Below are 25,178 nucleotides of genomic sequence, written 5' to 3' on the forward strand. Positions count from 1 at the left end.
AGGCAGAGGATAAAGGAGGAAGAGAAAAGGGCAGCAGAGGAGAGGCAAAGGGCCAGGGCAGAGGAGGAAGAGAAGGCTAAGATAGAAGAGCAGAAACGTAACAAGCAGCTAGAAGAGAAAAAACGTGCCATGCAAGAGACAAAGATAAAAGGGGAAAAGGTAGAACAGAAAATAGAAGGGAAATGGGTAAATGAAAAGAAAGCACAAGAAGATAAACTTCAGACAGCTGTCCTAAAGAAACAGGTACAGTAAACATTTTGCACCAAATGTGTGATGCCTGTGACTTGTGAGAAATGTAATGCACATCTGATTTGGGACTGAGGCCACATGCATATAGCTCACATGCTTGATCATTTGGCAAGCTGTTCATTTTCTCAGGCCATAGCAATACACAAGCATGCGGCAATTGATTGATGGCTGAATATTCAATCAACCAACTTTACTGGGACAGCCAGTAAATTTGGCTGTCCAGAAGACAGAGAGAAATTGATTGCTCTGTGCTTGATTGTTATGAATACCAAAAAAAAAAAAAATGAATTAATCCAAAGATGATAAATGTGGTGGTGGTGTGTTGGCTTCTGATTCTGCACCTGCATCTAAACTCATTCTTTTAATTATCTTTCCTCTATCCATAGGTCTGCATGAGGCAAGAGGCCCTTAACTCCTTACCTCACTCATGGGTTTGATGTTGAATTAAAAAAATGATAAGAGCTGGGGTGGGAAATAGACATGAAGAATAATGGTCAGACATTTCATCTTAAGAAGGCAAAAACAGGCTGGGCGCGGTGGCTCACGCCTGTAATCCCAGCACTTTGGGAGGCCGAGGTGGGCGGATCACGAGGTCAGGAGATCAAGACCATCTTGGCCAACATGGTGCAACCCTGTCTCTACTAAAAATACAAAATTAGCTGGGTGTGGCGGCATGTGCCTGTAATCCCAGCTACTCAGGAGGCTGAGGCAGGAGAATCACTTGAAACCGGGAGGCAGAGGTTGCAGTGAGCCAAGATTGTGCCACTGCACCCCAGCCTGGGCAACAGGGCGAGACTCCATCTCAACAACAAAAACAAAAAAATAAAAAAATAAAAAAAAGAAAGAAAAAAAGAAGGCAAAAACAAACCGCTGGAAATTATCTGGTAATAAAGAGGGGAAAGGAACTGGTTGGAACCTTTCCTTTAAAAAAAGTCAAAACCCTGATTTGCCAACATGTAGACCTCAGCTTAATGTAGACTTGCAGAAAGCCATTAATTTAGGGTAGTATCAATTTATAATTGACTGGTAATTAAGAGCATACATGCTTCTTTATTATCTGGGTGACACAAATTCATGTGGCCTGAGGAAGGGTGGAAATAGTAGGGGGAAAATGTTCGTAAGCTTTGAGAAAGATTTTTTTCTGTCTGCAAGGCTGCATTAAAAGCGCTGTACCTAATCACCACCACCACACCACCACTACTCCTAAAAAAAAAAAAAAAGAGATGCTTTCACATTCACCTTTCCAGAGCAAATTCTCTGTCACTAAGCCTGCATTGCACTAAAGGTGTCTTTAACTCCTGCTTCTGTACAAGAGGCTCATGAACAAAGCTAGAACTGAGATCATGAGCAAAGTGCACCAAACCACACACGAGGTTTGTAAACACACGAGGAGTGCCACATCATGCTAGATTTCAGTAAGCGCAATGGCAGGCACACGAGAAGATGCTGGGGTGGGAAGAAAATAGCCCACCTTGCTGTTTAGAACCACTGTGCTGTGAACGCTGAGACGGCAGAAGAGAAGCCATCCCATGCAGCACGTGCAAAGCGATCTGAGCACCCTGTCACTCTTGTAAACTAGAAAGGGCTTCTTTTACTTGTGTGACCTTACCATTCTTGAAAATAAAAAGGGAGAAGAGAAGGGAGCTAAAGTGCAAGCTAAAAGAGAAAAGCTCCAAGAAGACAAGCCTACCTTCAAAAAAGAAGAGGTAAATATGATTGAGAAGTAATGATCGTAAAGCAACAGAAAAAGCAGTCAGTGTTCCAAGATATCTCAGGTCTGATGATCTCAAAATTGTAACCCCATATCCAGTGTATTTCAAGCCATGACTCACAATCCACTGAATAGTAAGATCAGCTTAGAGTGTCTCAAAATTAATTAAATGTATCAGTCAGCATTTTTTAAAAAATGAAACGGATAGAAAGCATCACAGGGCACTGTAGGTAGTAAGTATTGCATTGTCATGTAAATTGTCTTTTTTTCTGTGGGACACCATCAAAAAGACTTGAAAAACACTGCTGGAATCAATTTATCCTGCTTTCTATTCTTCTGAATGCTAATTTTTTTTTCCTTGAGCCATTCTACTTTCATTTCAATCATGAAATATTTCCAACTGGCCTTGATTAATGCTTTAACTTTTCAAAGGAAAAACACCCATACACATCTCAGTAGAAAATTTGATGAACTAAAGATGATATTTGATTTTCAAAAGAAAAGTTTGGCCAAATGTTCTGCATTGCATTTCTGAGGCACACACAGGAGCGGGTGCCAGGGTGTTTGACTGTAGGTAAGTGAACAAGGAGCTCTACAGATAGAATGGCACGGGGTTTGACAGTAGTCAGAACACCACATCAGAACACCTGATTGCATTTCAACTTTGGTGCTGTGTTTGCCCCAAATAATCTTAAAAGTTGTGACTATATCGAATAAGTTCACAAAACTTACTAGAATGTGGTGAAACTGAATTATTAGAAGTAGGAAGACCCGAAGTTCTTCGCCAAGAGACCGGGGAGGTGATTTGTAGCCAATAAGCTCCAACCCACATGGACTGTTGCTACATTTCTCTGCCTATCATGGCATCTATTAAGAAAGCTAAAAATCTTAAATAGAAATCCATGTTTAGAAAACAGGTGACCAGATTAAATAGGGGGTGGATTATTTTCTTAAATATGTTTTGTCACTTTCACGTGAAAAATGAAAACCTCTAGTTCATGTTACATGTTACATTTCGGGAGGCTGAGGCAGGAGAATGGTGTAAACCCGGGAGGTGGAGCTTGCGTGAGCTGAGATCCAGCCACTGCAGTCCAGCCTGGGCCACAGAGCAAGACACCGTCTCAAAAAAAAAAAAAAAGATGTATGTTCCTCTGTTTCTAATAGAAGTTGCGGTGGTTTGGAAGTGAAAATTGAATATGAGCACAGGCCATATAAAGGAAGGAGAAAGTGTAAATGCTAATAACAGGAAAACTGCATTTAGCTCTCATGAGGCAGTCAAGGAAATCATTCATTGAACATGTTGGGAAACACTTTTCATTTGGTGACCAAATGCCTACAAATTCATTTACAAAAAAGAAAAATGAAAGTTACCTCAGAACTAAACTCAGAAATACGTCCCACATGGGTTCTTGTAGTGTTTCTTGGTGAATGTCTTTATAGAAAGAAGTGGGCATGAAATGATGACTCAGTAATTAAACACATGGGGGAAGGGAGGCTGTAGAAAACACTGGAGTCTATATCTAAAATTTCATTCAGTTCACTAAAATGGGATTTGTTTTTACTGACCAAAGCTTTCTGTACCTATGTAGAGTGTCTGAGAACTAGAAGGGCCCATCAGTTGCCACTCGGATGATCCTTTTGTCTCTTTTCAGATAAGGTCCCAGTTCAACAGCATCCTTGTTGTCAATCAGATATTCCCAGGAATGACTGAGCCCTGCCCTTTTCCCCAGTTGCCCCTCAGCACATTCCAGCCAGTTCCAAAACATTTGGCCTGTTTTTGACACAAGGCCAGATAAGCTACTCAAACTGGTTAAAAAAAAAAAGAAAAAGAAAGAAAACAAATCCAATCTATGTTCCTTTTTTAACATTGTGTACATAACCTGCTGGTCGAAAGACTAGGTTTTCCCTTTCCAGCTAGTTGTGTTGTTCCTTTATGTAGACAGCTTTGAATCATGTTTACATGATTCAGCCATTTTAAACAACCTCTTCCTATTTTTTTTTTTTTTTCCTTTTTGTTCAAAGAAAGAAAGAAAGCAACTAACTAAAACCTTTCCTTTCAAGGATTTATGCAGCATAGGATAGGGCAATCACAAGTAAACACAAACATCACGTGAGCCTTCTTAGAGAAAACATTTCCAGAAATCACTCCAATGTCTTAAAAAACACACAAAATAAAACCTTTCTCCACTGCAGTTTAACTGTGGCAATGAGTTGCAGACGATCACCAACATTGAAACTTAATTTAGCTTTTTTTCTCTCCTCACCAATTATAAAAAGTCTCTTTTTAGTTCTTTATGCAGGAGCTATTTTATTTCTTTTCTGGCTCCTAACAGGAAAACAGTTTCTAGCAGAGCTGCTCCTGAGGTATTGAAAGTGATGTTTGTGTCATGCGGATCAACCCTTCCCAAACATTAGTGCGCCTGCAAATCACCTGGGAGAATTAATTCCATGAGAACACAGAATCTAATTCCATGAGGTCCATGTTGTCCGTGAACCAAACTTTCAGTAGTGAGGAGTCTAGAAGACGTCCATGTTACAGACATTGAACCCAGGAAAGGATTTGGGGCTTCTGAAGCTAACAAAAGCACGTTACACCCAGCCTGAGGAAATAGTAGCTACACCCAGCTCTTGTTGCTATTCTGGAACCAAATAATGCAAAATATGCTCGAGACACATCTCAGTCCTTGCTCACTTGACTTTCTGAGTGTCTCCCTGACACAGGGGCCTGTCACTTGAGTTCCCATCCCCCACCTCATCCGCATGTGTTGTTCCACTGGATATCCCAAGTATCTAGATTTCCAAAACTCAAATGATCACATTTGGCCAGAGCCTTTCTTTTGAGTATGCTAATGTTATCTGTGTATGAAGCGCACAAACTCTTTCAGGATACGCGACTACCTATTAATCCTTCAGCACAGATGTTCTCCATGGTAACATTCTGACCTATAAGATCTAATGCCTTTCCCGGGGGGCTCAGAATCCCATGAGTTTGGGTTAAATCTGCCATAACATCTAAAAAAAAATGTAAAGGCTCTATGAAATTATTTATTCATTTCCCAGAAAGAGAAAATAATTTTCAGTTGAACTCAAATTGTCATTATTACATTGACAACGTTTCTAAGGTTTTCCATAAAGAATATAAGCCTGCCATCCACTGTAGCCTTTGCCAATAAAGGCAGAGCTTGAAAAACAGGGAATTTTTTTTCTGTTAGACATATATCGTCTTACAGATCTACCTTAAACACTTTTGGGACCAGTAAATCAGATATAATACATTTGGGGAGAATGGAAACTTTTCTGACTGCAACATAGGAGAAATGAGTTAAAAGGGGATGTCTCCATGCATAGTGCTCCACAGACTGTGAGCTCCTGCTCAGAATTTGTTTCATGGTTATCCCTAAAATGGGTTTCCCTCACATTTGGAGCCACAGATAATTCTTAACCAGAACATAAACTCCAGTGTCTGGGTTTTGGGGCTAAGTCTAACAATGGTAGGCCAAAATGAGAATATATTTTGTTTCCTCCTTCCTGTCCAATGAATACTGATGTATTCTTGGGCAAGGACAGCCATCAGGGAGTCACAATGAAGGTGTCATTCAAGCCATGAGCTTGCTCCTTTTTTCTGTAGCCTCTCATGACCCATGAGGAGCCAAGAGGGAAATGACAGGATGAAAAATTCAGAAGGAATCCTCTGGTCCAACCACATTTTTTCACGTTCGTGGTACCAGCATCCCAGAGCAGTCAGGTGATTTGTCCAAGTAACACAACTACTTTGTTGTCAGCACTGGAGCCAAAAGTCAGGTTTCTTGATTTACAGACAAAGCTCTTGGAGAGAATGGCAAAGTACAGCCCCCATTTTCAGTGTGTCCGAGGGACATCCTAGGTATATACCCCATGGTGAACGATTGAAGTCTTAACTAACTAGGACAGCATAGTAGTGAATCCCTAGTAATTGATCAGATAATACCCAAAGAAGACAAATGACTTAAAACTTATCAATAAAGAGCAAAAAACTGTGCTCTGCTTTGTAAAACATGCACTTTAGGCCAAGTGTGGTGGCTCACACCTGTAATCCCAGCACTTTGGGAGGCCGAGGCGGGTCGATCACTTGAGGTCAGGAATTTGAGACCAGCCTGGCCAACATGGTGAAACGCGTTCTCTACTAAAAAGTACAAAAATTAGCTGGGTGTGGTGTTGCACGCCTGTAATCCCAGCTACTCATGATGTGAGGCGGGAGAATCCCTTGAACCCGGGAGGCGGAGGTTGCAGCCAGCCGAGATTGCACCACTGCACTCCAGCCTGGGCAACAGAGCAAGACTCTTGTCTCTAACAAAAACAAACAAACAAAAAAAAAAATGCACTTTAGGAGTAAATCTTCACAGGGTATCTGAAGAATAGGTGAGAAGAGGTGAGTGATCAGGTCAGGATAGAACCTCCTAGGCCACAGCACCTAAAGTCCTGAGTTCTTACGGCCTGCCCTTCCTCTGTGGGTTCCTTTAGAATGCTCGTGCTTTGTAACTGTCTTGAAAAGAACCATTGTGAATGCACCTCACCTGTTTTCACACGCATCTTTTAAGAATGGATGAGATGATATAAGTGAAGTAATTTGAATTCCTTTACCCCCTCCCCCAAAAAAGCTATGTAAATTCATTTTACTTTTAAATAATCTGTCTCATTTACTGTAAGAAACACAAAACCCACAAAATAATGAAAGCTAACACCTGCCCTCCATATATCATCTTCCTGTGTCTCCCACCACAACCACAAAACTACTTCCAGAGAACTAAATTTTTATTGACAATGGAAATCAAGGTAAACCCTGGAATTTTTCCTATTCCATTCTAACTTTAATGGTTTAGATGACTACAGATCCTCCTGCTAAAGATAGGGTTAGTAAGTGTCCCGTCCTTGGGACATAATTTACTCAGTTGATTAACATACTGGTCTTTGCCAGAATTGGCCTGGCAGATCTAGCTAAACTGGAAGGTTTCCTTTTCTTCCTTTCACATTTGTGTCTTTCTCACAGATTCTCTCTCCATCCAGGAAGAAACCTGTCTAAGCAACGTGGTCATTCTTCCATCAAAGCCACCCTAATAATTGCTCTTCCCAGTGGGAACTGCAAACACCTACTTTTACATGAAGTTCCTACAACGTTATGGTTTCCAAACAATAGTACTACCACTGCTCTTGAAAATAAAAATCCCAGTGAGATCAGGGATGATCTTACCTTCTTAAAATTGTGGTAAAGGTGTTTGTTCACAGGCTAAAGGACCATAGCTCATTCTCTAAGAATTTCACCTGATTCCAACTCTACCACATCTGAGTGGTTTCTTTCTGAGTTTTCTGCCTTCCTAACAATTTTGGGTCTTACTTGATGACACCAACGAAAACCTAATAAGATTTTTCTTGTTCTATTTCTTCCTGATATGTACTGTTGGTTAGATCAAAGATGAAAAGATTAAAAAGGACAGAGAACCCAAAGAAGAAGTTAAGAGCTTCATGGATCGAAAGAAGGGATTTACAGAAGTTAAGTCGCAGAATGGAGAATTCATGACCCACAAACTTAAACATACTGAGAATACTTTCAGGTAAGAAGTAGCAACTAGTTAATAGTAACTGTGTTCACATGCAAAAAAAATTTTAAAATGTCAGTCTTCCCATCCTGTGCTTCCAGACAGAAACGTGCTAAACAGGCAGCATGCTTTTGTTGTGAGGTCATTAGCCATTGTCTTAGAGATACTCAGTCAGCAGATGCAGTTCTCATATCACTAACAGAAGACCAGCAGTCACCGCTCAGACAGGGCTTAGTCTGCTTTTCCCATTATTTTGAAAGGCAGATCATGCTTGGCATCCATGTTTTTGTTCACTGACCTTTTGTGAGATGAGTGTATTAGAAAACACTATGACTGGGATTCATATCATTCAATGAATCTCTATATGGTCTGACCACCTTCCTAAGAGACCTTTCTCAGTACCATTTTCAAGAATGCGTTTTCTAAAGGTTGTAAATAAATACTGCGTAAGACTAAGATTGTTTTGTGGTGAAATACTTGGGAAACATTGAATTAAGCTAAATTCAACAGATTTCTTTACTATATGACTTTGAGAGCCCTTCATGCTCATTTGCATTGGAAGTCTCTAAGAGGGAGTGAGAGGGTATGGACAGACTGCTCTATTTTATACAGTTTGGAAAAACTCTCTTGTATAGCTTGAGCTTTCCCCTCAACATAACCCCCTACCCTATCAAATTGAAAATCTGGGCAACTGATTATCAGACAGATGAGACCAGTATATTCAGGTAAATCCTCATTTCTAAATACAGTCGAATCCTGAGAGCTCTCTACCAGTTTTGTAGAAGAACTTGAGGTGCAGACACTGGGCTGGCTACGTGATTCCTGTGCTCCTTCCCCACAAAACATTCCCTCCAACCACTGGGGCCGAATTCCAACCTCTGTTACATCACTGGTTGCTGTGCCAGATGTGCTGGAGAAGAGTCTTGGGTTCCTGCAGTGTGGATTTCCCTGGGCTTGTTCCTTGGCTGCAGCCTTGCCTAGAGACCCTGTTTTTCTGAACACTTCAAATAAGAAAGTCATCAGGCAGGTATGAGGGAGAAATTTGACATGCTCCTCACACCAAAGCCTTTGTAATATTCAAAAGCAGGGGGAGCTACTAGTGATGGACATTTCAATCTCATCCAAGAGGCTAAGGTGGATAAATACAGTTGCCCCAAAACAATTTTTCTATACATAAATTTGAGCAGAAACCTACCCATGTTTATCCAAAGGAGAACCTAAAGCACACAGAAGAAAAGGTGTACATAAAAGATCTAAATAAAATGATGAAGGTATAAGAAAGGTAGAATCTATAGATATTACTTGGGATTGCCAAGAGAATAGATGTGAAAATTAAGTTTATTGAACATCCATAGAAAATCTACAAAGCAAGTTGATTCAGGTTGAGTCTAAAACTTGCTGAAGTGCCTGTAGTTTAATGTTTTAATGCCCTAGAATAGGGTTAGGTTCATGAAAAGTATTCAATGAATATTACCTAATATTATAATTTTTTAATTAATAGTTTAAAACATGTCTTGTAAGCATAAGGTTCTTTTAAGGTGTAAGTTTTTTGTTAAAAGAAATAACATTGAAAAAAATCTGTCAGTAGAAAAAAGTCTGTTTAACAATTAGCATACTTGCCAACAAGCTTCAGTCAAAGCTCAAATTAATAATTAACATGCCTATTGTGTAGAAATCCAAAAAGCTGGGTAATTTGAAGGGAGGAATAGTCACAAGCGATGGTGACAAGTTAAGTGCTAAGAACCCTTACATGTGACTCTGACCTTAATTTTTCTATTTTGGAGAGGAAAAAAAAAAATACCTAGGAACAAGCTGCTACCATATTATTTATTTTTGTTTAGCCACCAACGTGTGTGAGTTTTAGTTTCAATTAGAAATTCATGCTGATTGAAGCAGAGAAGTACAGTTTTGCTCCATATACATAGAAAATGAGGAGAGAGGAAGAGATTATCAGTCTCTATTTAGATAAGTTTAGTACGTACCAGCTTAACTGAAAACAAGCTGTGTTCTTAATGGTCAAAAGCCTAATACTCATCTTGACTTACACCTAAAGAAGCCAAGGACGGCGTGGGAGAAAGAACTTTATGGAAGAGATTTCCACCTTAAGTGGCACCCTAATGCTGAGGTCGTGCACATAGGCAGGGGTGGTGTGAACAAAACTTTTGCTCTTGTTTTGAGCATAGCTGCTTATGTGTGATTTAATTACTGTTCCCTCTGATATTTGCGTTTTCTTGTAACTCACTTGTTTTCTCTAAAAACATGACATAAAAATCTCAATTCAATGAGCAGGATATAGCGATGCAAATTATTACCAAGGATTTTATAGAAAGTGCAAAATGAAGGGTTTTTTGATTTTTTATTTTCGAAGGTGGAAATTAAAAGGTTTTTTCCCGATTACAGAAAAAAAAGTACTCATTCTAAAAACGCTCAGAAAATAGAAGAATAAAAATAAGCACTCACCACCCAAAGATAACCACCAGTAACACTTTTTCCAGATATTTATCTATGTGTATACTATTCAAGATAAACGCACACACGTATGTATATTTATATGTAGTATATACATGTGTGTGAGTATACTTATAATTTGACACTGATTCTTGCACTGTGCATAAGAATGTATCATAGCTTGCTTTCTATGCCAATAAATATAAGCCTATAATTAATGATACTAGATTCCACTGGATGGATGTATTATTACTTATTCAGCCAGTCCTTAATGACGGACATATTGATTGTCCAAAGTGAAGACTGAGCGACACCTAGTGGAATCCATAGATGTTTCCATAGGCATGTGTTTTGCCGGTTCAGTTCCTGTACAGTAATATGATGAACACAAAGAGAGCAAACTCATTTTTGAAAGGAAAGACCCTAAATTGACTGAGAGAGAAGTCACAGGCCTGTGAACCTAGAAGACCCTGAAAGAGCCTTTGACGACAAGGTTTTGAGGGACCCTTTAACCTTGAGTTCAAAATAAAAGTTACTTGTAACTGACAAGAGCCTAGACCAATAGTTCTGAATTTTTTAACCTAAGCCCTTAGTAAGAAATAAATTTTACATAATGACCCAGTACACGCCTGTATATGTTTTCATAACTGAAACAAGTGTGTCAAGAAACGATAGTTTCTTTTGCTCTATGCAGTGTACTCCGATATTTTCTGTTTCTTTTTTTTTAAATGTTGATTACAAACTACTAAATTGACTTTCTGGTCTGCAGCTTGAAAAGTATTGTTCTGGAGGACACAGTATATTCAGAACTACTTCAGTGTTTAAAAAGCATGATATATAATATACATATATATTATAAAATCAATATTGCACAGTGTATTTCTTGAGACCATTTCTTGTTTTATTCTTTCTCTTGTTCCACAGCTAGAAATACTGTGCCATTCTTTAAATGTAGCACGTGATATTAGGGTGTGGTAATTCTTTTGTTTCTTAGACAAAAATGTCAGGAATAGGATATCTACGTTCACATCTAGTTAAGAATGACCTTACTACTTGCTAATAAGTATTTAAATGGCAAAGCTGTATCTCTGCCTCTTAAAGACTACCTATAACAAGGGCCTTCAAGCCTAAATTAAGCCACTAAATTCTGCTTAGTGACGCCCCAGGCAAATCCAACTTAGGTGAATTCCGTGTTAGTGAAAATGCTGTATTCCACCGAAGTCCTACTTTGAGTATCAACATGTTTTAAAATTATCAGTGTTCTAACTGTATCATATAGCAAATTTATTAAAGAAACTCAGGGTCACAGTAGGTGCTAATGATATGTCTCCATCCTTTTATAGATGTGTAAAATACTAAAAATGCCAGTTCTGAAATAAAATTTTACCATAAGGACTCCTGGGATAGCATTCTGTCTTAAGTCTTAACATGTTCCCAGTTCTGCAATGAAGTCCCTGTGTATCCTCCTTAATCACAAAATAAAATTCAACATAATTTCACTTTTAATTCTTATTTATATAAAAACGTACCCGTTTTCTTTCTGTTTTATAAGCTGTTCTATCTGATGAAACATTGCTTCTGCTCAGGCACGGAAGGTAGCTAGACCCAGACTGTAGAAACTCTAGAGACAGAGTTTGGAAAGGTCCCTCTGAGACTCTATCCTGAAGGTTTGAGGTGAGAGGTGGAGAGATAGGCTAACATGTTCTATTTCAGTTTATTCATTGTTTCATAACAAAACGTATTTAATTTCAGGTATAATTATAGTGACAAGAAGAGTACAACTAATAGATAAGCATTAGAATCTGATCATGGCTCAACTGCTTTCTAGCTACCAAAAGTTTGAGTATATTATTCTCTCTCTTACCTGTGATTTCCTTGTTTGTAAGATGGGGATAATAAACCTAACCTGACATCTTCCCAGTTATTGTGACTGTTAAATGAAGTAGTGGATATGAAAAGGGTTTAGAAAGCATAAAGAATGACATGTAAGTAATAACCATGTCATACCAAGCTAATTTCATAATTTTAAGTCTGTATAAGGAGTATTCCAGTTGTGTTGGGGTCAAAGAGCACAGAAAACACACAAATTGAAGCCATGGGTTAATGCCGTCATGAAGGACTTTCCTGGAGCAGCTCTGTAAGAATAGACATAAATCACTGTGTTTAGCTCTTAATCAAGAGGCAATGGGTAATTTCATCTGCCAGAGATCAGCTGCTAGAGTCAAGCTCAAGACAAAGTTGTGGATAGATGGATTTACTTCAATGCCTCTGCTTAGTTCAGCCACTTTTTCCCATTTGCAGTGCCTGAACCTTTGTGTCTTCCCTCCTGATCCATTACTCCAGGCAGACCCAAGTTAACCAGTAACTTACGGGAAAGAACTAGTAAGGCCACTAGGAAGGAGACTTTTGAACTCATTCACAAGTAACGTTTTGCACTACATGCCTTCCTTTCTAATAACAACTAATATTTATACTGTAGATGATATATAAATCATAGTATATCAGTATGATATCTATCATATTGATATAATACATAACCCCATGCAACTCGCAGAGGTAAATAGAATAAATAGTATTTGCCCCATTTTTCCATGTTGTAGCATGTATCTTTTAAAACTGTGGTACAAACAAACATAACCTAAAATTTACCATCTTAAGCATTTTTAAATGTACAGTTAAGTAGTGTGAGGCATACAGATCTCCAAAACTCTTTTCATCTTGCAAGACTGAAAGACGGCACCCACTAAACAACTCTATTTCCTACCACCACCCACGCTCTGCCCCTGGTAACTACAGTTCTATTTCTGTCTCTATGAATTTGACTACTTTAGATCCCTCATATACGTGGAATCACACGGTATTTGTATAATTTCTGTGACTGACTTATTTCACTTAGCATAGTATCTTCAAGATTTATCCATGTCATAACAGGTAACAAGATCTCCTTCCTTTTTAAGTCTGAATAATATTCCATGGAATGGCTGGCCCACCTTTTATTTATCCACTTCTGCCATGATGGACACTTGGGTTGCGTCAATCTCTTGGTCCTTGTAAATAGTGCTGCTATGAACACAGGTATACAAGTATCTCTTCAAGACCCGGCTTTCCATTCTTCTAGATGTGTGTCAGAAGTGGGATTGCTGGATCACATGGTAGTTCTCTTGTTGATTTTTTGAGGAACCTCCATACTGTTTCCATAGCAGCTGCACAACTTTACAATCCCATTTTGCAGTGCATATTTGTCCCATTTTACAACTGAGGAAACCAAGCGCAAGTGGCAGAGCAGAGGCTCCCATTCAGACTCTGTGATTCCAGGCAGACCCCTTCCCCAGCCTACCCCTTGGGCTAATGAGAGGCACTGGGGATGTGGTCTGGGATGCAAAAGCCGCAGACCGACCTCCCCTTCCTCCAGGGAGACTACAGGCAAAAGCATGTAAACCCCTTTCCATTTCCCCCAAACCACAGCCGCCCTGGAGGGAGGGCCAGCGTGGACACCAAGGAGGCTGAAGGCGCCCCCCAGGTGGAAGCCGGCAAAAGGCTGGAGGAGCTTCGTCGTCGTCGCGGGGAGACGGAGAGCGAAGAGTTTGAGAAGCTCAAACAGAAGCAGCAGGAGGCGGCTTTGGAGCTAGAGGAACTCAAGAAAAAGAGGGAAGAGAGAAGGAAGGTCCTGGAGGAGGAAGAGCAGAGGAGGAAGCAGGAGGAAGCCGATCGAAAACTCAGAGAGGAGGTAAGGCCGGCGCTAGCCCCCTGAGAACGTTGCACGAGAAAATTCCCTGGTGCCGTGCGGCTGCTCTTTTGAGCATGGGCTCTCAAAAATATTTTTTAAGAATAATAAATTTAACATGTGCTAGTTACGGTTCTAAAACTTGTAGACATATTAATTTGTCCACTGCTTCTAAGAACTCGCTGACATGGGTACTTATCCCCATTTTACAGATGAGAAAACTGAGGCACAGAGAGGTTTTTGTTTGTTTTTTTGTTTGTTTGTTTGTTTTTGTAATTTTCCCGAGGTCTCCTTTGTGTTAACCCATTACCCTTTACTGCCTCTCAAAAGGGAAAAGTTAGAAAGCTGAGAAGGATGAAAAGTCTGCAAATTAGTTACCAGAATGAAGTTATGGGATACTTCTTTTCTAATAGTTGGAGAGTTTTTATAAAGAAGATTTTTTTTAATCTTTTTTTTTTTTTTTTTTTTTTTTAAAATGAGCAAGTAAGTACATTAGAATGTAAACAGGCAGGGACAGTATCTGCGTTGTTCATTACTGTATACCCAGGACCCCATACCGTGCCTGACATGCAGGACGAACCCCATCATTATAAACAGATGAATTTGTTTCATCTTTTAAGACAGAGCTAAAAACAGCAGATAAAGTTACAAGGAGGAACATTTTGGCTCCGCATATGAAATAATGTTTAACCAACTACAACTTACAGTACTACAGTTTACAAAGTGCATTCTTTCCTTTCATCCTAAGGTACGTTGTTCTCATTTTATGGGCAAAGAAACCAGAAATCAAATAGTTTGAGTGACTTATTGAAGATTCTTGACTAATAAATGGTAGAATCAGTATGGAGACCCTGCTTTTCCAACTCAGAGCCTAGAGCTTTTGAAATAGTGATCTTCCATCATTCAAAAATATGAAAGGAAAAAAAAAACTTTCAATGGCAGTTTGACATGGATCCTATGCAAAATTTTCCGGAACTGTACGGAAAATTTGGATACATCATTTTGAGGTCTCTTTTAACTCCAACTTTCAATGAGCCAATTAGCTTTGGTTGGGAAGTAATCAGGATGATAGAGTTTTGGAGTTAAACACACCCAGGCTTCTTTTTTTTTTTTTTAGACGGAGTCTGGCTCTGTCACCCAGGCTGGAGTGCAGTGTTGCAATCTCGGAACACACCCAGTCTTTTATCCTAACTCTGCCACTAACAAGATTTCCTTGGGAAATCTGGACTACTTTGTGTCTTTTCCTTATCTATGAAATAATATCTACTTTGCAGGATTCTTCCAATAATTTAATAGATCATTGTGCTCCCAGTGCCTAGCACATTCTAGGCACTCAAAAGTTGGTAGATATCATTATTGCCATCATTGTTGTTATGTTGATTATTCAGAGGAGGAGAGTATCAGGAAAGGCTGAAGGGAAATCATGAAGTCTTAGAACTGGATTGGACCCAGGAGATTATTTGGGCTAAACTACGAAACACAGGATCCTTCTACGGCATCCTTTGACAGAAGAACATCTAGTCGCTGCTTGAGAACATGTAGTGATAATGATCTCACAGTTTAAGAACTACCAAAGACTGCATAAATGTCTCAGAAAATCAAGTGTGCAACTTGATCAGAGCCCTGAATTGTTTGCCCGATAGAGAAGACAGAATATTCTAGACTAGGAATGAAAACACAGAGGGGTTAATGACACAATCTGTAAACATTTACGTTTGCACCACTATGGTCAGTGTCTACAGTATTTCAGGTTTGTCAAACCATCTAAAATTATATATTCACCTGAAGCAGGGAGCAACCATAAAATCACCTCTTGTACCATCTGGCAAATATAGTACCGCAGATTTAGATAGCTTTTCACATAAGTTATTTATTTGTCTTCACAACATAACTCTCCTAGGATGTAGGTAGAAGGAATATTCATATTCCTTTTACATATACAGAAGTGTGAGGTCATTGTTAATGACCCACAGGACGGTGGTGATTATGTGTCACCCTATAGGAAATCATCATAATGAGTGTTCGTCTAAGCCATGGGTGTCCACTCTTTGGCTTCCCTAGGTCACATTGGAAGAAGAAGAATTGCCTTGGGTGACACATAAAATATACTAATACTAATGATTGCTGATGAGCTAAAAACAAAACAAAACAAAACACAGAGATGTCTCATAATGTTTTAGGAAAGTTTACGAATTCGTTGGGCCATATTCAAAGCCATCCTGGGCATCATGTGGCCCCTGGGCTGTGAGTTGGACAAGCTTGGTCTAAGCATTTTACATGTGCTTTCTCACTAAGTCCTCACAAAAGCCCTATAAAATGAGTACTATTGTTATCCCTGTTTTACAGATGAAGAAACTGAGTCACAGAGCAGATAAATAACATGGCCAAGGTCAGGCTGTTGGAAAGTAGCACTATCAGAATGCAAATACAGGCAGCTCGACTCCAGCTCTCAAGCTGAACCTCTGGTGACCACCTAGAAGGGGTGTGTCCAGCCTGCGGCCTGAGTCTGCTGCCTCTCCTGACTGTGCTCTCTCTCCTACAGCACTCTTCCCTTTGGCTGTGAAGCTGGTACTGATGCCTTGTTATTTGTTCTTTCTCTCTTAGGAAGAGAAGAGGAGGCTAAAGGAAGAAATTGAAAGGCGAAGAGCAGAAGCTGCTGAGAAACGCCAGAAGATGCCAGAAGATGGCTTGTCAGATGACAAGAAACCATTCAAGTGTTTCACTCCTAAAGGTTCATCTCTCAAGGTATTTTTTTTCCCTAGAAAACCTCTATTAGAATATGATAGAAACTGGATTTTAGCCCCTTGTTTAGTTATTGATTATTCAGGGCCTTTGCTTCATTTATCTTTTTGCTCTCCTTCCATGTTAATCTCTTCAGGCTGCTATAACAAAATACTTTAGACAGGGGCCAGGTGCGGTGGCTCATGCCTGTAATCCTAGCACTTTGGGGGGCCAATGTGGGCAGATCACCTGAGGTCAGGAGTTCGAGACCAGCCTGGCCAACATGGTGAAACCCCACCTCTACCAAAAAATTCAAAAATTAGCCGGACGTGGTGGCACGCACCTATAATAATCCCAGTTACTTGGGAGGCTTAGGCAGGAGAATCACTTGAACCCAGGAGGCGGAGGTTGCAGTGAGCCGAGATCATACCACTGCACTCCAGCCTGGGTAACAGAGCAAGACTCTGTCTCAAAATTTATCACTCACAGTTCTGGAGGCTGGGAAGTCAAAGATCAAGGTGCCAGCACATGTGGTGTCTAGTGAGGGCCTATTCCTCAAAGACGGCACCTTCTCCCTGTGTCTTCACATGGTGGAAGGAGAAGGGGAGAAAACAGGCTCCCTTAGGCCTCCTTTATAAGGGCACTAGTCCCATTCACAGGGGCCCCACCCTCATTACCTAGTTACCAACCAAAGGTCTTGCCTCTTGTTACCAACACATCAAGGATTCAGTTTCAACATATAAATGTTGGACCATAGCACCTCCTTTCAGCTGTTTCACAGCTTCTCTTTGTTTACAACATATGGAAAGGAGAGACAGTAGTGAAATTTTTAATCTGTTATTTATTAGATGCTTTGGCATACATTAAAACGACATTCGGTGATTATCTCTGAATTTCACTGATCCACTTTCTCCATGTGCCTCATTCCTTTGAGCAATTGAGAATAGACACATTTAAAATTTATAAAATGGGAAAGTATATTTTAAAAGTTTAAGCTGCTTTTCATGCTAGCTGTTCATTTTTTCTTTGTCATGATTAAAAGCCAGCTGGAAATGGTACAGGTGCAAATTTTAAGGCAATTATTATGGGAGGAGGTGAAATGTGACTTGGAGAGGGTCCTTTTCCAGGATGGCTTTGGTCCTATGACAGCCTTCATGGAGCACAGCTCCTATTTGATGTAAAACAGAGTGCTGCCAAGACAACAGAGAAGGAGCAGGAATCAGCTGAGTTGAGATGTGGGGAAAACACAGTGGACTCAAGAAAGTGGCATCCTTGATTTATAATCAGTCCACCATTATTGCCAGTGGCGATTTCTTTGAGGATTAACATCATTGAGCATCTAGCACAGTGCTTTACATCATATTGAAGATACTTAATAAAAATTTGTTAAATGATGAATAAATGAATGAATCTTCAGAGATTGGAACCTTTAACATTTCATTTTCCATCAACCTAGCTAGGTTATAAAGCATCAACAATGGGCAAAGCCATGATAGAATTATACCCAGGTCTGGCCAGGCACAGTGGCTCACACCTGTGATCCCAGCACTTTGGGAGGCTGAGGCAGGTGGATCACCTGAGATCAGGAGTTCTAGACCATCCTGGCCAACCTGGTGAAACTCCATCTGTACTAAAAACACAAAAATTAGCTAGGCATGGTGGTGCACACCTGTAATCCCAGCTATTTGGGAGGCTGAGGCAGGAGAACCACTTGAACTTGGGAGGCAGAGGTTACAGTGAGCCGAGATAGTGCCACTGCACTCCCGTCTGTGCAAAAGAATGAGACCCTGTCTCTAAAAAAAGAAAAAAGGAATCATAGCGAGGTCTGGATGGTTAATTATGTACATATGTATAAGGTTATATCAGGTGGCACACCAAAATGACCAAAAGCTGCTTACATTTTACAGTTATTACTTGTTCCACAGGAAAATCAGAATTTTTTAATCCCCAAATAGCTTCACTTGGTCTTTTTTTTTTTTTTTTTTCTGAGATGGAGTCTTGCCCTGTAGCCCAGGCTGGAGTGCAGTGGCACGATCTTGGCTTACTGCAACTTTTGCCTCCCAGGTTCAAGCAATTCTTCTGTCTCAGCCTCTCGAGTAGCTGGGAATACAGGCGCACGCCACCATGTCCGGCTAATTTTTGTATTTTTAGTAGAGACGGGGGTTTCATCATATTGGCCAGGCTGGTCTCGAACTCCTGACCTCATGATCCGCCCACCTTGGCCTCCCAAAGTGCTTGGATTACAGGTGTGAGCCACTGCACCTGGCTCATTTAGTCTTTATGATGGTCTGGGTCCCAGTCATATTTCTGATACCTCCCAAATAAATTATTTGTACTCGAACCCTTGTCTCAAGATCTGCTTCAGGGAAAATTGAAAGTAAGCCAAAGAGGGATTATACATTTAATATCTGATTATTTATGAAATACTTAATGCATGCTATGTCCCATGAGGGAAAGAACAAAGCAAGGTGGCTGCCCTGATGGCACTAATGACTGCCTCAAAGAAATGATTCAGTAATTACTAAGGTGACAAAATGCTGATCTCAGAGCAGAGCAAAATGAGTAGAGAAAGGCCTTGTGGAGTAAGCAAGCTTTATTTGTAAACACTGAAATTTGAATTTTATGTAATTTTATTTTGATTTTCTAATGTCATGAAATATTATTCTTCTTTTGATTTTTTTAACCATTTAACAATGTGAAAACCATTCTCAAGGCCAGGTGCGGTGGCTCACACCTGTAATCCCAGCATGTTGGGAGGCCAAGGCAGGTGTATCACCTGAGGTCAGGAGTTTGAAACCAGCCTGGTCAACATGGAGAAACCCCATCTCTACTAAAAATACAAAATTAGCTAGGCAAAGTGGCAGGTGCCTATAATCCCAGCTACTCAGGAGGCTGAGACAGGAGAATCACTTGAATCTGGGAGGTGGAGGTTGCAGTGACCGAGATCGCACCACTGCACTCCAGTCTGGGCAACAGAGCGAGACTCCATCTCAAAAAAAAAAAAAAAAAAAAAATTTCAAGTTGGTGGCTGTGTGTGGAAAACACAGGCTGCACTTGGCCCATGAACAAATGGGCCATGGCTTGCAGATCCCCGGCTCTAGAAAACAAAACCTCCCTAGGCTCAGGCTATCTCTGTACAGCTCTCAGAGTTCAGCCCATTCCCAGTCTAGGTCTTCTGTTCCTGACTCAACAGTAGTCAAAGAAAACCATGCTCTCGACTGGGCGAGGTGACTCATGCCTGTAATCCCAGCACTTTGGAAGGTCAAGGCAGGTGGATCACCTGAGGTCAGGAGTTTGAGACCAGCCTGACCAACATGGAGAAACCCTGTCTCTACTAAAAATACAAAATTAGCTGGGCGCAGTGGCGCATGCCTGTAATCCCAGCTGCTTGAGAGACTGAGGCAGAAGACCTGCTTGAACCTGGGAGGCAGAGGTTGCAGTGAGCTGAGATCACGCCACTGTACTCCAACGTGGGCAACAAATGCAAAACTCCATCTCCAAAAACAAAAAGGAAGAAAGAAAAAGAAAACCATGCTCTCTCTTTCTACCTTCTTTAAAATCCCGCTCAAGCCTTCCTTGAACAGGCTTGGTAACATGAAGAAAATAGTAGTCATCTAGACTTGTAAATTCTACTGTGGTTTTTTTTTCAGGAGAAACTATAACCCACCCTTCCCGCCTCTTTAATTATTTCCTCTCTACCAAATTTCTCAACTTACTTATTTCTCTGGTCTTTCCCTCAACCAAATGCTGACTTCCCATTTCATCTAATGCCCCCAGGAAGCCATTTATCTACTCCCTCTGGTGAAGAGGCATTTGTCTGCAGTTGATTAAAGTAGATGTATAAAAAAAGGTCTAGAATATTTTAAATTTCTACATAAGAAAGATACATATTCGGGGCAGACAGTCTATGCTTCCCTCCATGTATGTGCCTTGAAGCACCTGCTGTGACTCTGATTTTCAAGCTCAATTTCATATTCTACAACTTAATTGGGATAGCTATTAATGCCCTTGGACCTGCAGCTTTTATAAGTGGTTACAAGTTAGTATTGTAGAATACCAATGGGAGGAAAAATATTTGCTATTTGACATCAAAATACTGTCAACTAGTATTTTTTAAAAAAAATAACTCATGATTTCTATTCCTTGTTTGGGAAACAAGGAATACCTGGTTTTTCATCATTAAATTATGTTAGCAGTGAGTGATTTTCATATGTAATAAAGAATAGATTTTAAGTAAATTCAATTCAAAGATTTTTTTATTTCTATTGCCTTCATTGGTTGGGGGCAGGGTGTGGAGTAATGAGAGCACCAATTTTCTAAAACAAATAGCGTACTTTTATTCGAGTTTTATTGAGACAATACTGCCACCTCTTAGTCTTCAGAAGAACCAATTTCCCTCATTAAACTCCTTAAACAGAACATTTAATATACAAATTCAGTACAAATTGTTAAATTACATAGAGCCACTAAGTTAGGATATTTTCTAACAGGAGTGCATCAGTAAACCGACAGTGCATCCTGACAAAATGTGTGGAATGCGATGATGAAGTCAAGCTATGTTAGCTATGATAGAAGCAAAAGGAGGGGTAGGAATCTGAGAACCTCCGTGATTTGAATAAATGCCAGGGCTAAGGTTAGAAAGATGATCCCTGAGTCATAAAGATGCTGCAGGTGGGACAAAGAACAATTCTCACCTCCACTATCCCCTTTTGCAGTGCCTCTGTCCTCCCACCACACTGAATTTTTCTTTATCGTTCAGTCTCACCACGCTGCGTGCCTTATGGCTCTCCAAATCTTTGTACATGTGCTTGCTTTGCCAGAAATGCCCTTTCCTGGTTAAGCCATGCACTTCCTTCCTCACTTTCATAAACTCATTTCTGAAACTGTGTAAACCAGAAACTACTAATCTCAGCTCAAATATCAACACTACTGAAAAGCCTTCTCCAACTCCCCTAGTTACTTCTCTTATACACACAGCATTTTTTTAATATTGTACCTACTGTTAATTTTTAAATATTTTATTTTATATACTGTATTAGTCTTCCCTACTAAATTCTGTGTTCCTTAAAGAATAAGACCTTGTCAGCCGGGCACAGTGGTTCACGCTTGTAATCCCAGCACTTTGGGAGGCCGAGGTGGGCAGATCACAAGGTGAAGAGTTCGAGACCATCCTGGCCAACATGGTGACCAAAAATTAGCTGGGCATGGTAGCATGCATCTGTAGTCCCAGCTACTTGAGGCTGAGGCAGAAGAATCACTTGAACCCAGGAGGCAGAGGTTGCAATGAGCAACTGCACTCCACTGCACTCCAGCCTGGCAACAGAGTAAGACTCTGTCTCAAAAAAAAAAAAAAAGAGTAAGACCTTGTCTATCTTAGTTTACTCAGGTTGCCATAACAAAATACCATAGACTGGATGGATTAAACAATAGAAATGTATTTCTCACAGTCCTGGAGGCTGGAAGTCCAAGATCAAGGTGCGAGCAGATTCAGTTTCTGATGAGAGCCCTCTTCATGGCTTGCAGATGGCTGCCTTCTTACTGTGTCTTCACATGGTGGAAGGAGAGCGGGTGCACTCTCTAGTGTCTCTTCTTGTAGTGATAATAATTCTGTAGGATCAGAGTTCCACCGCTGTGATCTCATTTAACCTTAATTACTTCCTTAGAGGCCCCATTTCCAAGTACCATCACATCAGGGGTTAGGGTCTCAACACATGCATTTTAGGGGGACACAATTCGATCAATAGCACTATTTATTAGTATTCAATTTTATATAGAAGGTACTCAATATATAATTTATTGGCTAATTGGCTGACAGGCTGTCAGGGATAAAAATAGGATGGGTGGGTGGATGGATGGATGGATGGATGGATGGATGGATGGATGGATGGATGGATGGATGGATAGGTGGATGGATGGATGGATGGATGGATGGATGGATGGATGGATGGAAGGACAAATGGACGGGTAATATTTATTAAAAGTGCCAGTGCATTGCATGGTTCTAAACTATTTCACCTTACTCACCTGGGAATTTTTTCTACAGAAATATAAATCTAAGTTTATAATTAAAATCAGAAAAATGAGTTACTTTATAGATTTTTTATATATCCCATAAACTCAGCACTACTTGTAGTACTTTTTTGCATAAAGGTTTTTAAGTAAGAGTTTGCTTTTGTCTTTGTAGGAAATCATCAGAAAGAATGAAATGCTCTAATATCTATAAAAGTGCTATTCAACTGATATTAGAGAGGAAGCATGTTTTCAAAAGAAAAACTCTGTGATACTTATTAATTGCTCATGAATCCCAGACCAGTCTGGGTCAGAAAGAACCCCTCACATCTTGGAGAATTGTGTGTATCCCCTCAAAATTCATATGTTGAAATCCTAACCTTCAATATGATGGTATTAGGAGGTGAGACTTTTGGAAAACAATTAGGTCATGAGGGTGGAGGCCCCCTTAATGGGATTAGTGCCCTTTTAAGAAGAGACACAGAACCTTACTTGCTCCCTTTCTATTCTGCGCTATATGAGGACACAGCAGGAAGGTGGCCATCTGCAAACCATGAAGAGAGCTCTCAGCAAACCCCAACCATGCTGGCAACCTAATCTTAGACTTCCCAGTCTCCGGAACTGTGAGAAATGCTTGTTGTTTTAAATCATCCAGTCTATGGTAATTTCTCATATTAACCGAGACTCACTGAGATAAGGGGCCACTCAAACATACTAGCCTAGGGCAACTATAATCTAGTAGATTTCTTGGCTGTCCTGAACAGGGAACAAAATGGAACTTTTCAGCGTGCCTGTGCTTTGGCACATGCAGTCATAAGCAAAGAAGGTATTTGCTCATGGTATTGATAAGTCATGGGTGGCAGAGGATATTTCTAGTCTGGAGTTGGCTGTGGCATGGATTCAACAAATATTTGCTTATGGCCACCATCTAAATTTAAGTGATACAGTTTCAGTAAAATATAATGTTTGATTTAGCAGCTTCAGTTGTAGCAAAAAGTTCCTAGCTTTAAAAAAAAAAAAAAAGAATTCATCAAAGACTACTGAACTGCTGATTTTTTCCATGTCCACCCCTGTTTCTCTGGGCTTACTTCCTTATTTCACACTAAGAGGGGCTTCATGGGAAGCCTCAGCCATTACAGATGAGCTGTGCCCCATCCTCATTCTACCTGCATCCCATCTTTTATGTTCCACAGCTAATGAAGTTCAACAATAGGCTTGATCGTTGACCCTTGTCAAGTTAGGAAATCAGGTTAAGCAATAAGGGACTAGTTCACATTTCCTAGTTATTCAATCCTGTTACATACCAAATACATAGTTAAAACATTGTGAGAAAATTTTGTTAACTCAAATAGCATGGTATGTCTCTAGTCAACACATCCTAAAGGGTAACAGTGTGTATTTTTGAAAAAATTATTTAAGTTTGTTGTTGTTTTGTTTGTTTGAGACAGATGCTCGTTCTGTCTCCCAGGCTGGAGTGCAGTGGCACAGTCTTGGCTCACTGCAATCTCTCCCTCCCAGGTTCAAGCAATTCTCCCATCTCAGCCTCCCAAGTAGCTGGGGCTACAGGCATGTGCCACCACATCCAGTTAATTTTTGTATTTTTTAGTAGAGATAGGGTTTCCCCTTGTTGACCAGGCTGGTCTTGAACTCCTGACCTCAAGTGTTATTTGCCTGCCTTGACCTCTCAAAGTGCTAGGATTATAGGTGTGAGCCTCAGTGCCCAGCCAATTATGTTAGTCTTAAAATTCAATTATTTTGCTACTGATTTATATGGTTTTAGAGGCATTTTTTATTCCATTTCTGTCTGGTCTTTATTTTGCCTTGAAAACTTGATTTTTTTTTTTTACACATTTTCTCTATCCTGTATCAATCCTACCTTCATTCCCCCAAATTTCACTACCAGATACCTTATATGTAGTTTTTCTTTCTAGCAGATCTATGCACAGTAACTCAAATACCCTTATATGCTCTTTGGTGTGTTTATTTAACAGGTTCAGGGATGATACTGGCCTGGGCTGAGAAACACTGCTTATAAGCTTGAAATATTAATTGGGTTTATTTTCTTTTGCAATTCCTAGATAGAAGAGCGAGCAGAATTTTTGAATAAGTCTGTGCAGAAAAGGTAAATATGGTTGATGGTTCAGTTGAACTAATCAGCTAGCATATGTATGGGAAGATTCTCTCTCATATTTTTATACGTATGTGTTTACTTTTTTAGCAGTGGTGTCAAATCGACCCATCAAGCAGCAGTAGTCTCCAAGATTGACAGCAGACTGGAGCAGTATACCAGTGCAATTGAGGTGAGAATTGTCCTCAGTGTTATGATCCCGCTGAACAGAAATAGATTCTGACTACATAGAAGATCATAAAAACACTTAGGACAATAATCAAGTCCAATAGCCCTAGGAGTGTTAGAAATTTTTTTTTTTTTTTTTTTTAAGATGGAATCTCACTCTGTTGCCCAGGCTGGAGTGCAGTGGCAAACTCTGCTCACAGCAACCTCCGCCTCCCAGAGTCAAGCAATTCTTCTGCCTCAACCTCCCAAGTAGCTGGGATTACAGGGGCCCACCACCACACTTGGCTAATTTTTGTATTTTTAGTAGAGACAGAGTTTAACTCTGTTGGCCAGGCTGGTCTCGAACTCCTGGCCTCAAGTGATCTGCCCGCCTTGGCATCCCAAAGCCGAATGTGAGCCATCACACCCGGCCACCAATAGTGTTAGAATATTAATGATTTATTTTAC

The 25,178-nt window shown here is 40.1% G+C and overlaps 1 protein-coding gene across 1 annotated transcript in view; it reads left to right on the forward strand.

The window, feature by feature from the left end:
• Positions 1-25,178, forward strand: part of CALD1 (caldesmon 1) — a 192,778-nt gene that overhangs the window by 159,142 nt on the left and 8,458 nt on the right. Inside the window, 7 exon segments of the mRNA XM_023190088.2 lie at positions 1-243; positions 1,878-1,955; positions 7,403-7,548; positions 13,447-13,708; positions 16,310-16,450; positions 24,514-24,557; positions 24,654-24,735. The exon segment at positions 1-243 is cut by the window's left edge and continues 11 nt beyond it. Coding sequence (XP_023045856.2) covers positions 1-243; positions 1,878-1,955; positions 7,403-7,548; positions 13,447-13,708; positions 16,310-16,450; positions 24,514-24,557; positions 24,654-24,735 — 996 coding nt within the window.

The sequence above is a fragment of the Piliocolobus tephrosceles genome, chromosome 8, assembly GCF_002776525.5.
Source record: "Piliocolobus tephrosceles isolate RC106 chromosome 8, ASM277652v3, whole genome shotgun sequence".
Taxonomy (NCBI): domain Eukaryota; kingdom Metazoa; phylum Chordata; class Mammalia; order Primates; family Cercopithecidae; genus Piliocolobus; species Piliocolobus tephrosceles.